The 12,846-nt window shown below is 32.5% G+C and overlaps 1 protein-coding gene across 1 annotated transcript in view; it reads right to left on the bottom strand.

Moving 5' to 3' along the window:
• Positions 1–12,846, bottom strand: part of MDGA2 (MAM domain containing glycosylphosphatidylinositol anchor 2) — a 1,032,651-nt gene that overhangs the window by 124,104 nt on the left and 895,701 nt on the right. Inside the window, exon 10 of the mRNA XM_066342601.1 lies at positions 753–901. Within this exon, the coding sequence (XP_066198698.1) occupies positions 753–901 (149 nt within the window). The remainder of the gene's footprint in view (positions 1–752; positions 902–12,846) is intronic.

Here is a 12,846-nt window from a genome sequence, read left to right as displayed (position 1 = left end):
AGACAAGACTTTACAAAACTGTGCATAATACAAAGTTGTGAGGCAAAGCTAAGACATAAATTTTCAAAATAAATAAATCTTCAAAAATGCTTTGTTATGCTGAAATAAGTCAGCCCAGATAATACACTGTGCAACAGGAAACAAAGTAAAGACCTACATTTAAACATCAAAAGTATCATTTACACCAACAAAGGATAACTGAGTTTTAACAGTGATACATTTGAAAAAAATATAAAATATTTTCACATAATCTATAATCTTCAGCTTCTGGAAAAAATCATCATACTTGATTGTTTCTTCTCATTTTACTAAACTATTTCTATCTTTTATATATCGAATTAACTTTTGAAACATTCTATTATATATTTTGAACCCCTTAAAGTGGAAAATGTAAGTTTCTTAGATCCTACAAAATTAGACAAAAATGATACAGTATAGTAAGTGTAAGAAGACCTCAAATGTGTTTTATAGCAATTATAACATAATTTCTATAACATATCTAGTGATGAAAGGTTTAAGTTCAAAAGATGCCATTTTAATATGTCTGCTGTTCTAATAGTACATACATAAATTAATTTCAAAGATTTATAAATAATTAACAACAGTTCTATAGAGTAATTTTATCTTTGACATGGGAAAATACATTCTAAAATTCCTGCAAAATAATTTAAAAATTTTAGCAATGAACCATAGTAACAGTGTCTTCATGGAGGAGCACAGAGAAAAAAAAAGCCACCAATTAAATTTCTCACCTGCCTAATCCCCAGCCGGTATGCCACAATCCGGTCCACTGCATTGGGATTCATTTGTGTCCACTGCAGACTGTAGGAATAAACACGGTGTCTGTTTTGCCACACCGGATTGTAGGTATCGTAATAGAATTCTGGAGCATAGGCTTTTCCTAGAAACAGAACGAGTGCTTCAATTTAAATAATGATATATTACAGTTAAACATACTTATTTTTCTGGGCTCTTTTACCATGTTCTAGTAGGAGTTCCCCAAATAATTCTTGTATTTGAAAAGTCCTATTATTAAAATTTAATTAGTTTTCTGTAGAATTTTGAAAATAAATTCAAAAGAATTTTCTGATTGATTGGATGAGCAATATGAGAGAAAAAGAAGAATCAATGATGAGTACATGTTTTTTGTTCTAATAATTGGAAGATTAGGATTTCCACCAACTGAGATGGAAAGTTCTAGGAGGGTCAAATTCGGGAGATCAGGAAATTATTTCTGAAAAATTTCAATTATTTAAATGGAGATAGAAGTTGACTATACTTTTCTAAAATTCAAAAAGACCAAGGTTGGAGATATAACCTTGCTAACCATAGGCACATATGATATATAGATATTAACTTTAAATCCCTGAGACTGAGGAGATCATCAAAAGAGTGATAGGAGATAGGGAGGAAAACTAGGTCTGACCACTGGAGCAATCCAAGTTTATGAGATAAGAGAGGAGATGACACCCACAAAAGCCTAAGATGGAACAGCCAATAAATAGGAGAAAAATGAAAAATGTGACATCCAAGAAGTCAAAAGAAATATATCAGCAAATAAATGACCAACACTGTCCCCCTAAAAAAAAAGTGAAAATAATTTTTGTTTATATTACCTATATATGTATTCAATAAATTTGAAACTGTCCAAATAAAACTTAACAATAACACAAGAACTTTGGTCAATAATAAAGGTTAATTTTAAGAATATGTGAAATGCATACAGTGTATATACCATAGGAAACATCTGTTTTGTTTTGTTTTTTTAATTATTATTTGTCAAACTGAACAGTGCACTGGTCATTTGAAATTATAGGTCTAACTTCCAGATATTCCGAGGGGTAGATTTTTCATGTTTCATTTTTTTAAATAATATTACATTTATTTATTAAAACAACACTAGTGAGAGTCTATTAAATACCAAGTAGTCTACTAGGCATCGAGGATACCACGAATGAAGATTATGGCTTCTGTCTCAGAAATTGCTTACATTTTCTCATCCTTTTCATATAGCTTTTCAATTCTTACTGAATGATGAATTAATAAGTATACATTTATCATGTCTCATTCAACATTTTTTCTTTTTTATTATATTAAATAATAAGTGTCCTCCTGTATTTTCTCTCCTGTGTTCCTGTATGCAGAAGCATCTCTTACTTGGGTTATATTTCTTTATTATTAGTCACCTATCATCTAGGGGCTGCAGAAGAATTGATTTATAAAAATTTATCATGGACAAATAAAGGATTTTGAATACTAAGAATGGAAGTGATGATCTTTGTTATCCTGGTGAGGATCACCAGAAAAAAAGTGTGAAACTAAAGAAATTTAATTTTTGACAAGTTTACTGGTATAATTAAATACATTGAATTAAATATCCAAATTTTAGTAATGATCGGAAGAGTCTTCTATATCAACATTTGTGCATTAAAAATGTTCTATAAATGTCCATTCAGTGGAATTGAAAAATAATTCTTAACTCTACACAAAGAATTTTGGGTAGAAGTTCTCTACAAAAGCACAACACATTCATTTTATTATTTCTTTTAACTTGTATGACATTTCATTTAATAAATGATAGCACAAATTCATGTTCACCACTGAGAGCAAATTCTAGGTTAAAGAAAAACAATATAATGAATAAAAAAATCAATACTCAAAACATCATTGACAACTTGTATTTGAAACCAAAATCCTAAAATGTTGTAAGGAGGTGCATTTAGTAGTAACCTAAATAAAGAGCTTGGAATTTGGGTTAAAGATAAGCATCTAAAACTTTCACACATGAAGCAAGAGGTTGTTTATGTGAGTAATGTAAACAAATATACAGTGTTCTCATTGGTGGGTAGTGTTTAAATTGAATTGACATAAGATTCTCAATCATCTTTTTCTTTTGTGCATATGCAGGGAAGAGCAGCTGCTTTTGATTTTTTAGCCAAGAAGGAAACACATGGGTATTAGAGTTAGTTCATTCGTGCTTTTACACAGAAACTAGAGAATATAGAGTCACAACTAAAGGCTTTTTAGCATGGAATAGGAAAGAAAATATTTTTAAATATGGACAAATAGAGTTTTCTAAGAGTTGAAACTATCACAGAGAAAGAAAATCAAACTAAATATTAATATATCTATGAAATAAGATGAATTCCAGTGAGTGCCTTTTAAAGAATACATATTTTGACCTAGAAATGTTCTACCAGTCTCTCTGAATATGGATTAGCTTACCTCAATAGATTATGATTCTCTTTCACTAGAGGTACTTAGCCACTACTTAATAGCCATTCAACAAGGATGAGCTGAAAGACCACGCTCAAGATGGCCATTAAGATATCTCCCAGTCTCAAATATATGGGGTGTTATAGAATAATTACTGTTGTTAACTATGTTACTGCAGTTGTTCTGAGCATAACTATTTACAAATTCCATTTCTTGTTTCTATTATCCATAGTCTATCCCTGATTTTTGTTGACTGGCAGGAGAGTAAGTGTCTGCATACCATAAATGAAAATCCTGATAGTTCTGATTATTTCTCCAAATAAATACTTCTAAGGTTATTAAAGCAGCGTGAGCCTGAATTAAAAAAAAATTAAAAAAAAACACAACACCTAATGACCTTGTTAGTAATATGAATATGTTTATCGAGATCTATTTTCAAAGTAGTAAAAGACTTAAATGTTAGACTTGAAACTATAAAAATCCTAGAAGAAAACATAGGCAGTAAAATCTCAGACATGTCTCATAGCAATATTTTTTCTGATACATGTCCTTAAGACAAGGGAAACAAAAGAAAAAATAAAAGGGACTACATTAAACTAAAAACTTTTGTGCAGCATAGGAAATCATCAACAAAATGAAAAGACAACCCACTTTACTGGAGAATATATTCACCAATGATATATCTGGTAAGGGGTTAATATCCAAAAATAAAGAACTTATAAAACTCAAAACCAAAAAAAAAAAAAATTCCAATTAAAAAATGAGAAAAGTACCTGAATAGATACTTTGCCAAAGAAGACATATAGTTGGCTAATAGACATATAAAAAGACATTCAACATCATTAACCATAAGAGAAATTCAAAATAAAACCACAATGAGATACCACTTTACTCTTGTCAGAACGACTATCATCACTAAGTCAACAAAGAAGTGTTCACAAGGATGTGGAAAAAAGGGAAACCTTTTGAACTACTGGTGGGAATGCAGGCTGGTGCAGCCACTGTGGAAAGCAGTATATGGAGTTACCTCAAAAAATTAAAAATGGAACTGCCTTATGACCCAGCAATTCCACCTCTAAGAATATACCTGAAGAAACCCAAAACACTAATTCAAAAGAAAATAAACATCCCTATGTTTGTTGCAGCGATGTTTACAATAGGCAGTAGTAAGAAGCAGCCCAAATGTCCATCAGGAGAAGAGTGGCTTAAAAATGTAGTACATTCACATAATGTAATACTAATAGGCTGTAAGAGAGCAGGAAATCTTACCTTTGCAACAGCATGGATGGACATGGAGAATATTACGCTAAGTGAAATAAGCCAGGCAGAGAAAGACAAGTGCCATATGATCTCACTTATGTGTATAATCTAATGAACAAAATAACAAACAAAATAGAAACAGACTCATAGATACAGAGAACAAACTGACAGCTGTCAGAGGGGAGTGGGGCTGGAGGTTGAGTGAAAAAGGTGAAGGAATTAAGAAAAACATGAAACTTGTGGACACAGAAAACAGAATGATGATTACCAGAGGGGAAAGGAGGTGGGGGTAAATAGAAGAGGGTGAGGGGGATAAATGGTGGCGGAAGGAGACTTGACATTAATATATCTGCATTACATCTGAGCGATATATATATATTATTTTTATATAACATTACATTAGAAAATAATTTAGAGATGATCTATTCCAAGGTCTCATATGACAAAAAAATTTGAAACAGTATAAATGATATACAGAAATTGATGTAAATAATCAAATGCAACAGGACCCATTTAAAATTTTGACTTTGAATCATGAAATTTTTTAAAAAGTACTTTTATTTTATTTAAATGATTGTACCACTTTAGAATTAAAGGTAAAAAAAAGTATTTTAGATGGTGCATAAATAATATTGATTAGTAAAAAATAATTACTGATAAAAATAATTTTGAGTACTGATAGTTAAGTATAGCTATGTCAGCTTAAGTCTCAGAGCATACTTTATACCAATTGTCTTTTGGATAAGCTTTACAAAGAAAAAAATGCTTTCTGATATCATTTGAGAAATGCATGTTAAAATTTTTAAAAGATACAAATATCTTTTCTGATTCCAGAGACAATCATATTTAATGTTTTTACATTCGTTTTATAAGAAGCATACAGTAGTACTAAGGAGATAACTTTATAATAATTCTAGGCTCTCAAATCCAAACATAATTTATTGCTGGTTGAAGAGGGAAAGAATTCATAACACATATGGAATTTTTTTCATTTTTATTCTCTCTTTTTTTTTTCTTGTCCATCCAGTAAGCAGATCAAAAAAAAATATTTTATATTATAGTTTTATTTGTATGCAACATTGTTCCAGTTTAAATGTTTTTAGACTAACTGACCTAGAACTACATTCATAATCAAAAGTAACATACTTTTTAGATATATTATATATGATTATATAAACATCTTGGATTTTAAAGTATTCTAAAAATACATATAGGGAAAAATTTGTCATTCAAGTTCCAACAGAATTTATGTAAAAGTACACTCATTCTATTTTGTAAATAGCATTTGAAAAGTGATTAACTTGAGGTTTCAAAGTATGATTTTATGCATAAAGCTCAAAATAAAAGATAAGAACTTCAACATGTCACTCTCCCGGTATATAAACACTAGTTTAAAATTTAACAAAGCTCTTTTTATCTTCAATCTTAGGCTTACAAGCAAGAAAGAGAATTATTCTTCAGGGGTCAAAAAACAAACAATGAATGAGTTTAGGGAGATAAAAGTTTGGTTGCTTTGTACCTTTCAGAGCTGGACTTTAGGCCCATGAGAGGTGAGGTTAATGGGCCAGTTCAAGATGAAAAGTTGGAAATGAGGCCACCACATTTCACTGAGATTAGTAAAAACAGCAATCTGAGACATAGGATAGCCTAGAAAAAGATTGCCCTTCACCAGTATAGGAAGATAACAAAAGTGCTACATTAACAAAAGCAAACTTTGAGCAGATCCACTATCAAGTCATTCTTAAAGGACATGCTTTCAACTTAGACTGCTGAGGTTTCTCTAAATCAAACCGCAGAGCATATGAATTCAAAATACAACATTACTATCATGAAGGAAAATGCTCTTCTATGAGTGACTAAGAAGGAAATAAACAGCAGGATTAGATTACCTATGATGGAATTATGAAATGGAATTTATAAATAAATGTGCATGCAACAAAAAAAATACAATAGAAAATGGTAAACAAACACTACAGGACCTTCTATGAAAGAATAATTAACACTGTCTATTGGGACCAAAGGTAGGCTTCATGTGGGACATATCTAATACCTTTATTGATCTTGAAGAAGAAGAAATTCCTTAGGCAGATAAGGTTGGCTCGAGGAGGGATAAAAGAATAAAGAAGTGAGGTATAGTCTTAGGTGGAGAAAAATTAATATATTTTAGAACTACAACAACATCTGGTATGGCTTTGTACCCATTTTTTTTTTTACCAAAATGTGCACTTCTGAAGATGACAAATGTATTTTATCAACTGTTATTACAGTGGCTCACACAGTGCACATACATACTTAGATAAGACAGAAAGTCAGGTCATGCTACTTTATGATGCGTATTATTTGATGTGATGTTTTATTTACCCTATAGTTCAATTACTCTTAAATTATTTTAATCAGTACTCACTTCAGTTGGAGAAAAAATTTATATTGAATCTAGTGCTTTCATTTCCCAGTGTGAAAGAATTCAGTGATATAAAATAATTAAAGAAAAATAAATCAATATCAAAAATGGTAATAATGAATGAATTTAATAAAAACATGCTTGGAAAGTATCAAACATAATATAACAATTAAAAACTTTTCAGAGCTCTATTTATTCATACAAGGAAAGTAGCTATAGAAATCCATGGCAAACTGAAACACTGACAATGTGCTGATTAAAAAAAAAGACATCTAAAAATCAGAGGAATCACAGCTCTCTATCTGTAATCATTTTAATAGACATTAACCAACACAGTCAAGTGCTTTTGGAATCAGTCATACTGTGTTTAGCCACATAAACTAATTCACTAACCAAGGCAGTTAATTACTGATTACAATTTAGTAGACATTATATACATAAGAGGCTATGTAGCTCTCTCATTCCTTCATAGGCCAAAGAAAGAACATGCAATTGTTGAAGGCATAATTAGCTTTTCATGAAGTTAATGAATCTTGAGTTTTATTAAAAAGAAAAAAAATCTTCTTATAGAAATTGGAATATTTCTAAGTTTTAATCAGGAGTATGAAATAAATCGGCTCTATATTTTATAACTACAACTGATGGGTAAGAAGAGAATAGATAAGTGAAAATTCTTGGCAGAAATCCAGAAAAAGACATAGTCTTTAAACAAAAGACATTATTTGAGAAATAAAGAAAAATTGATAAATTCAAAAATCATTGCATAAAATAAGTAATAAACAGGGGTGGAAAGAGTCTTTGCATAGACATGGAAGGAATAAAAAAATGAGAAAAAAAATAAGCACTTGTCTGCTTGAGTGGATAGTGTAGGTAGACTCTTAAATTTTCAACCTTCAGCAACTATATGGGCACTAGCCTTCTAAATGAGATGGAAATAACTTTGTGCATCTTATCCTGGAAAAGGAGTGAAGAATTACATTACCTGTTGGGGTCTTATTCTTCTGAAAGCTTATTGTTTCTGTTTAAAGCCATATAAAAATGTTATGAAAGTATGGCATACAAAGTACTTTGAGAACAAAAAGGTTTAGTTTTGTGAGGTCAAAGGAAATTAAAAAAAAAAAGAATCAATGTGCTTGTTTGTGTTACTGATATTTGGTAGTTATATGATATTTAATATGTCTTTATTAAAAGTAAGTAATAAAGAAATTATTAATGAATTGATGAATTCTGCTTATTATCATTTGACTAAAAGGTGGTCAACTAATATGAAGAAGAAATGAAAAACATGTAAGCAATACCTAACAAAAGAAATTATTATATCTGATAAAAAATTATCCTAGATTAAGGTGAATGGCATAGCAGCAATAAAACTGAATCTCTTCAAGAGTTTTCTTCAACAGGAATAATTTATCAATATATGTGCAGGAAAGAAAACATCACTACTAAATTATACAGCTGTGAAGTCAATGACAATATCTCTCAGGTAGTGAGTATTTCGAGTTTGAAAAAAATAAAATGAAATTGCAAGGCTTGTAACAATTTATAACTCAACTAAATCCTTAATGTCAAATGCCTTTGTATTTGAGATGGAGAAATGTTTATCCAAACTTTCTTTTTTATATATAGAGACAGCCAATTGGTTTTTATTTGCTGTTTTATTTTTTTCCTTTTTATTGAATTCATTGGTGTGACACTGGTTAAAATTATGCAGGATTCGGGTGTACAATTCTACAACACATATTCTGTACACTGTAGTGTGTGTTCACCCCCCCAAGTCAAGTCTTCGTTCATTGTCATTTGCCCCCATTCCCTTTTCTACCTTCCCCCACCCAACTCCCACAATTATGACACTATTGTCCGTGTCGTGAGTTCTTTCTTTTCCTCTTTTTTTCTCAATCCCTCCACTCCCTTCAACCCCACAACAGCTCTCAGCTTGCTCTCTATCGAGAGACGGCTTGGATGTTTTTAAATGACCAGTCATTATTTTGACATTATTTTAAAATCACCACAGAACTGGTTTTATTCATCCTTACGTTGACTGATTTTCTCCGGGGTCAGGGCTATGAAAACCACACTGAGACAGACTGCTCTGTGACCACAGTTTAGGACTCAATCCTTTTTTAAAAAAATTATTTTTATTTATTTATTCATCTTAGATGAGAGAGAGAGAGAGAGAGAGAAAGAGAGAAGGGGGGAGGAGGAGCAGGAAGCATCATATGTGCCTTGACCAGGCAAGCCCAGGGTTTTGAACCGGCGACCTCAGCATTCCAGGTTGATGCTTGATCCACTGCGCCACCACAGGTCAGGCAGGACTCAACCCTTTTTAAAATTCACAGCCCTAGAGAGCAAGTTTATTGACTGGCTCAAATAATAAAGTTGTTGACAATAGTATCATTCCTTACAAGTCACTGGGATCTCCATAGAAAGCTTTTACATAAGTCAAACACAAAGTATCGTTCCTTCGGTTACATTATGATTTCCTTTTAAGTTATGCCTTTTCAAAATAAAGCTGCTAGAGAAATAGTTTTCTCATGCCCCCAAAATAACTTTTTGAAAGCAATGTATTAAGTAAGTTCTCCTATTTCATATCTGGAAGACCTTTAAAAATAAATTTTAACATTATTTAAACAAAATCTAGTCACTAAAACAATATTTTAAACAAGTTCATGTTCAGGAATTTACTTTATGAACTGATAAATTCCTAGTACTGTGTGCAAGGCATTTTTATGCAGGAAATACAGCATAGAATAGAAACTAGGAACAAGCTTTATGAAATTTATGGCTAAATTCTTCTATGAAAGGAAAACCTGACCACTCAATCTTTGTCTCCTTTCTCTCCACATTTGCAGATTCATCTCTTAGATTGTGTATTGTTTGTAACTATTACAGGTTATTGTTATAACTTCTAATTTCACTCTTCTCACTGCACACCAACAAAAGACATCTAACTCATGCTTGTTGAATAAATGAGTCGGTGAACCTTCCCCTGGCTGCATTTCCTTTCCCTGCATTCTAGTGACTCAATTCCATCCTCACGCAGCTTGGCACTTTAACGGATTTTTCTTTTTTAATTCTTATTCATTTCTTGGCACCCAAATCATAACTGTTCCTTTTTAAATTACTTTTTCTTCTAGTATAACATTACTATCATTGATAAAACTGTCTCCTTAGAACAGAACACTCAAAATATGTATCTCTGATTTCAGTAGGGCCTTGAAAGACTATTTCATCATTTTCCAGTTGTAATGCAGAGAAGACTTTTTATTCTATTTTTTTAAGTGAGAGGAGAGGAGACAGACAGACTTCAGTATGCTCTCTGACTGAGGTCCACCTGGCAAGTCCCCTATGGAGTATGCTCTGCCCATCTGGGGCCTTGCTCCTTCACAACACAACCGAGCTATTTTTAGTGCCTGAGGTAGAAGCTCCTTGGAGCCATCTTCAGCATCTGGGACCAATTCACTCGAACTCATTAAGCCATGGCTGAGGGAAAGGAAGGGGGGTGTGGAGGGGGGATAGAGAAGCAGATGGTCATTATTTTGTGTACCCTGCCCCAGAATTGAACCTGTGAGTTCCACACACCAGGCCAACACTCTACCATTGAACCTACTGGCCAGGGCCTAGAGAAGACATTTTAACTCAATTCCTTTTATTTTACTTTTTGGGTTTTATTTCTTTTTTAGGGTAAATAATATGTTAGTTTAGTTGTAGGCATGTCAATAAAAACCTTTAAATTTTTTCTTAAAATTTTATGTAAATGAAACAAAAGTTGCTAGATAACTGATGGATCATTAAAGACTATTACTAGATAACAATACTGATGCAGATAAAAATGAGATAGCGTATGTATACACTAAGACTTGACAAATCTCAATTATTAAGCATTAAATTTTCTTGTTTGACCCTCACAGATGTAAAGTTGATTAGAATTATTAACATAATCATATAAAATGCATTTGGAGAAAATGCCATATAGCAGGATTCTCATAATACAATTAAGAAATACCTTCATACAAATCATATTCTTTATTAAAATGTGTTAACATAAAGCACAATAGTAATTAAGTAATTAAGGAGATATCAATAATCTTTTCCTAATTAACAAAAAGGCATTGAGAGACTTGTGTAAAAACTTACAACTTAACCTTTTGATAGTCTGCTTCAATAACTTACATTCATCTGAATATATTATCCTAATTTAATTTCTCTTTATAACTAATTCTTAAATGGTTAGATATTTAGAATAAACATGTTTATAGAAATATTTACTTGTAAAATTATTTAACTATGATGAATTCAAATTGTCTAAGTTAAAATAATTTTCAGGCCCTGGCCATTTAGCTCAATGATAAAGCATCAGCCTGGTGTGTGGTTGTCCTGGGTTCATTTCCCAGTCAAGACACACAGGAGAGGCACCCATCTGCTTCTCCACTCCTCCCCCTCTCTTCTCTCTCTCTCTCTCTCTCTCTCTCTCTGCCTCTCTCTCTCTCTCTTCCCCTCCTGTAGCCATGGCTCAATTGGAGAGAGTTGGCCCTGGGTGCCATGGCCCCAGGATGGCACCATGACCTCCACCTCAGATGCTAAGAAAAGCTTGGTTGCTGAGCAACAAAGCATTGCCCCAGATGGGCAGAGCATTACATCCTAGTGGGCTCGCCAGGTGGATCCTGGTTGGGGTGGACGCAGGAGTCTATCTCTGCCTCCCCTCCTCTCACTGAATAATAAATAAATAAAATAATTTTCATTTCAATATTTGAAGTGTGGAATAAAAACATGATCAAATTTTATAAATTCCTAAAAATAATCTTCATGTATTAATAATTTAGCCATTTCCTTATTTTCTGGGAAGATAGAGATCATTAAAATAAGCCTCAAGAAGTTGGATTCCAACCTATTTGCTAAGAGGTAGACACTATGAAAATGATGATGAAAGTCAATGACTATTTTACCAAGAATCCTGCCATTGGCTATTAGGAGACAAATCACTGAGACTGAAACAGGGCTTTCAGAAGTAATATGGCTTAGTAATTACTTTTTTTAATCTTATTTTTATTAATTTTAATGCAGTGACATTGATAAATCAGGGTACATATGTTCAGAGAAAACATCTCCAGATTATTTTGACATTTGATTATGTAGCATACTCCTCACCCAAAGTCAAATTGTCTTCTGTCACCTTCTATCTGGTTTTCTTTGTGCCCCTCCCCTCCCCTCACCCCCTCTCTCTCCTACCTCGCCCCCTCCGCAACCCCCCTCATTACCATCACATTCTTGTCCATGTTTCTGAGTCTCATTTTTATGTCCCATCTATATATGGATTCAGATAGTTCTTAGTTTTTCTGATTTACTTAATTCACTCTGTATAATGTTATCAAGGTCCATCCATGTTATTGTAAATGATCCGATGTCATCATTTCTTATGGCTGAGTAGTATTCCATAGTATATATATACCAAAGCTTTTTGATCCACTCGTCCACTAATGGACACTTCGGCTGTCTCCAGATCTTCGCTATTGTGAACAATACTGCCATAACCATGGGGGTAAGGGCATACAATGGAGTAAAGACAGCCTCTTTAATATAAATGGTGTTGAGAAAATTAAACAGCTACCTGCAAAAAAATGAAACTAGACCACCAACTTACACCATTCACAAAAATAAACTCAAAATGGATAAAAGACTTAAATGTAAGTCATGAAACCATAAGCATCTTAGAAGAAAACAAAGGCAGTAAGCTCTCTGACATCTCTTGCAGCGATATATTTGCTGATTTATCTCCAAGGGCAAGTGAAATAAAAGACAGGATAAACAAATGAGGCTATATCAAACTAAAAGTAATTACTTCTTGAAATAAAAGGGTTTTATCAAACCTCTATATGCTGAAGCCATACCTATCCACTTCAGTTGGAAGTGAATTATTATTCCCATGTAAAAACCCTCCCCCAGCTTAAAACACTTCTAAAAATAAACTTCAC

Source organism: Saccopteryx leptura, chromosome 6, assembly GCF_036850995.1.
Source record: "Saccopteryx leptura isolate mSacLep1 chromosome 6, mSacLep1_pri_phased_curated, whole genome shotgun sequence".
In the NCBI taxonomy this organism is placed as follows: Eukaryota; Metazoa; Chordata; class Mammalia; order Chiroptera; family Emballonuridae; genus Saccopteryx; species Saccopteryx leptura.
This window is presented reverse-complemented; position numbering and strand designations above follow the sequence as displayed.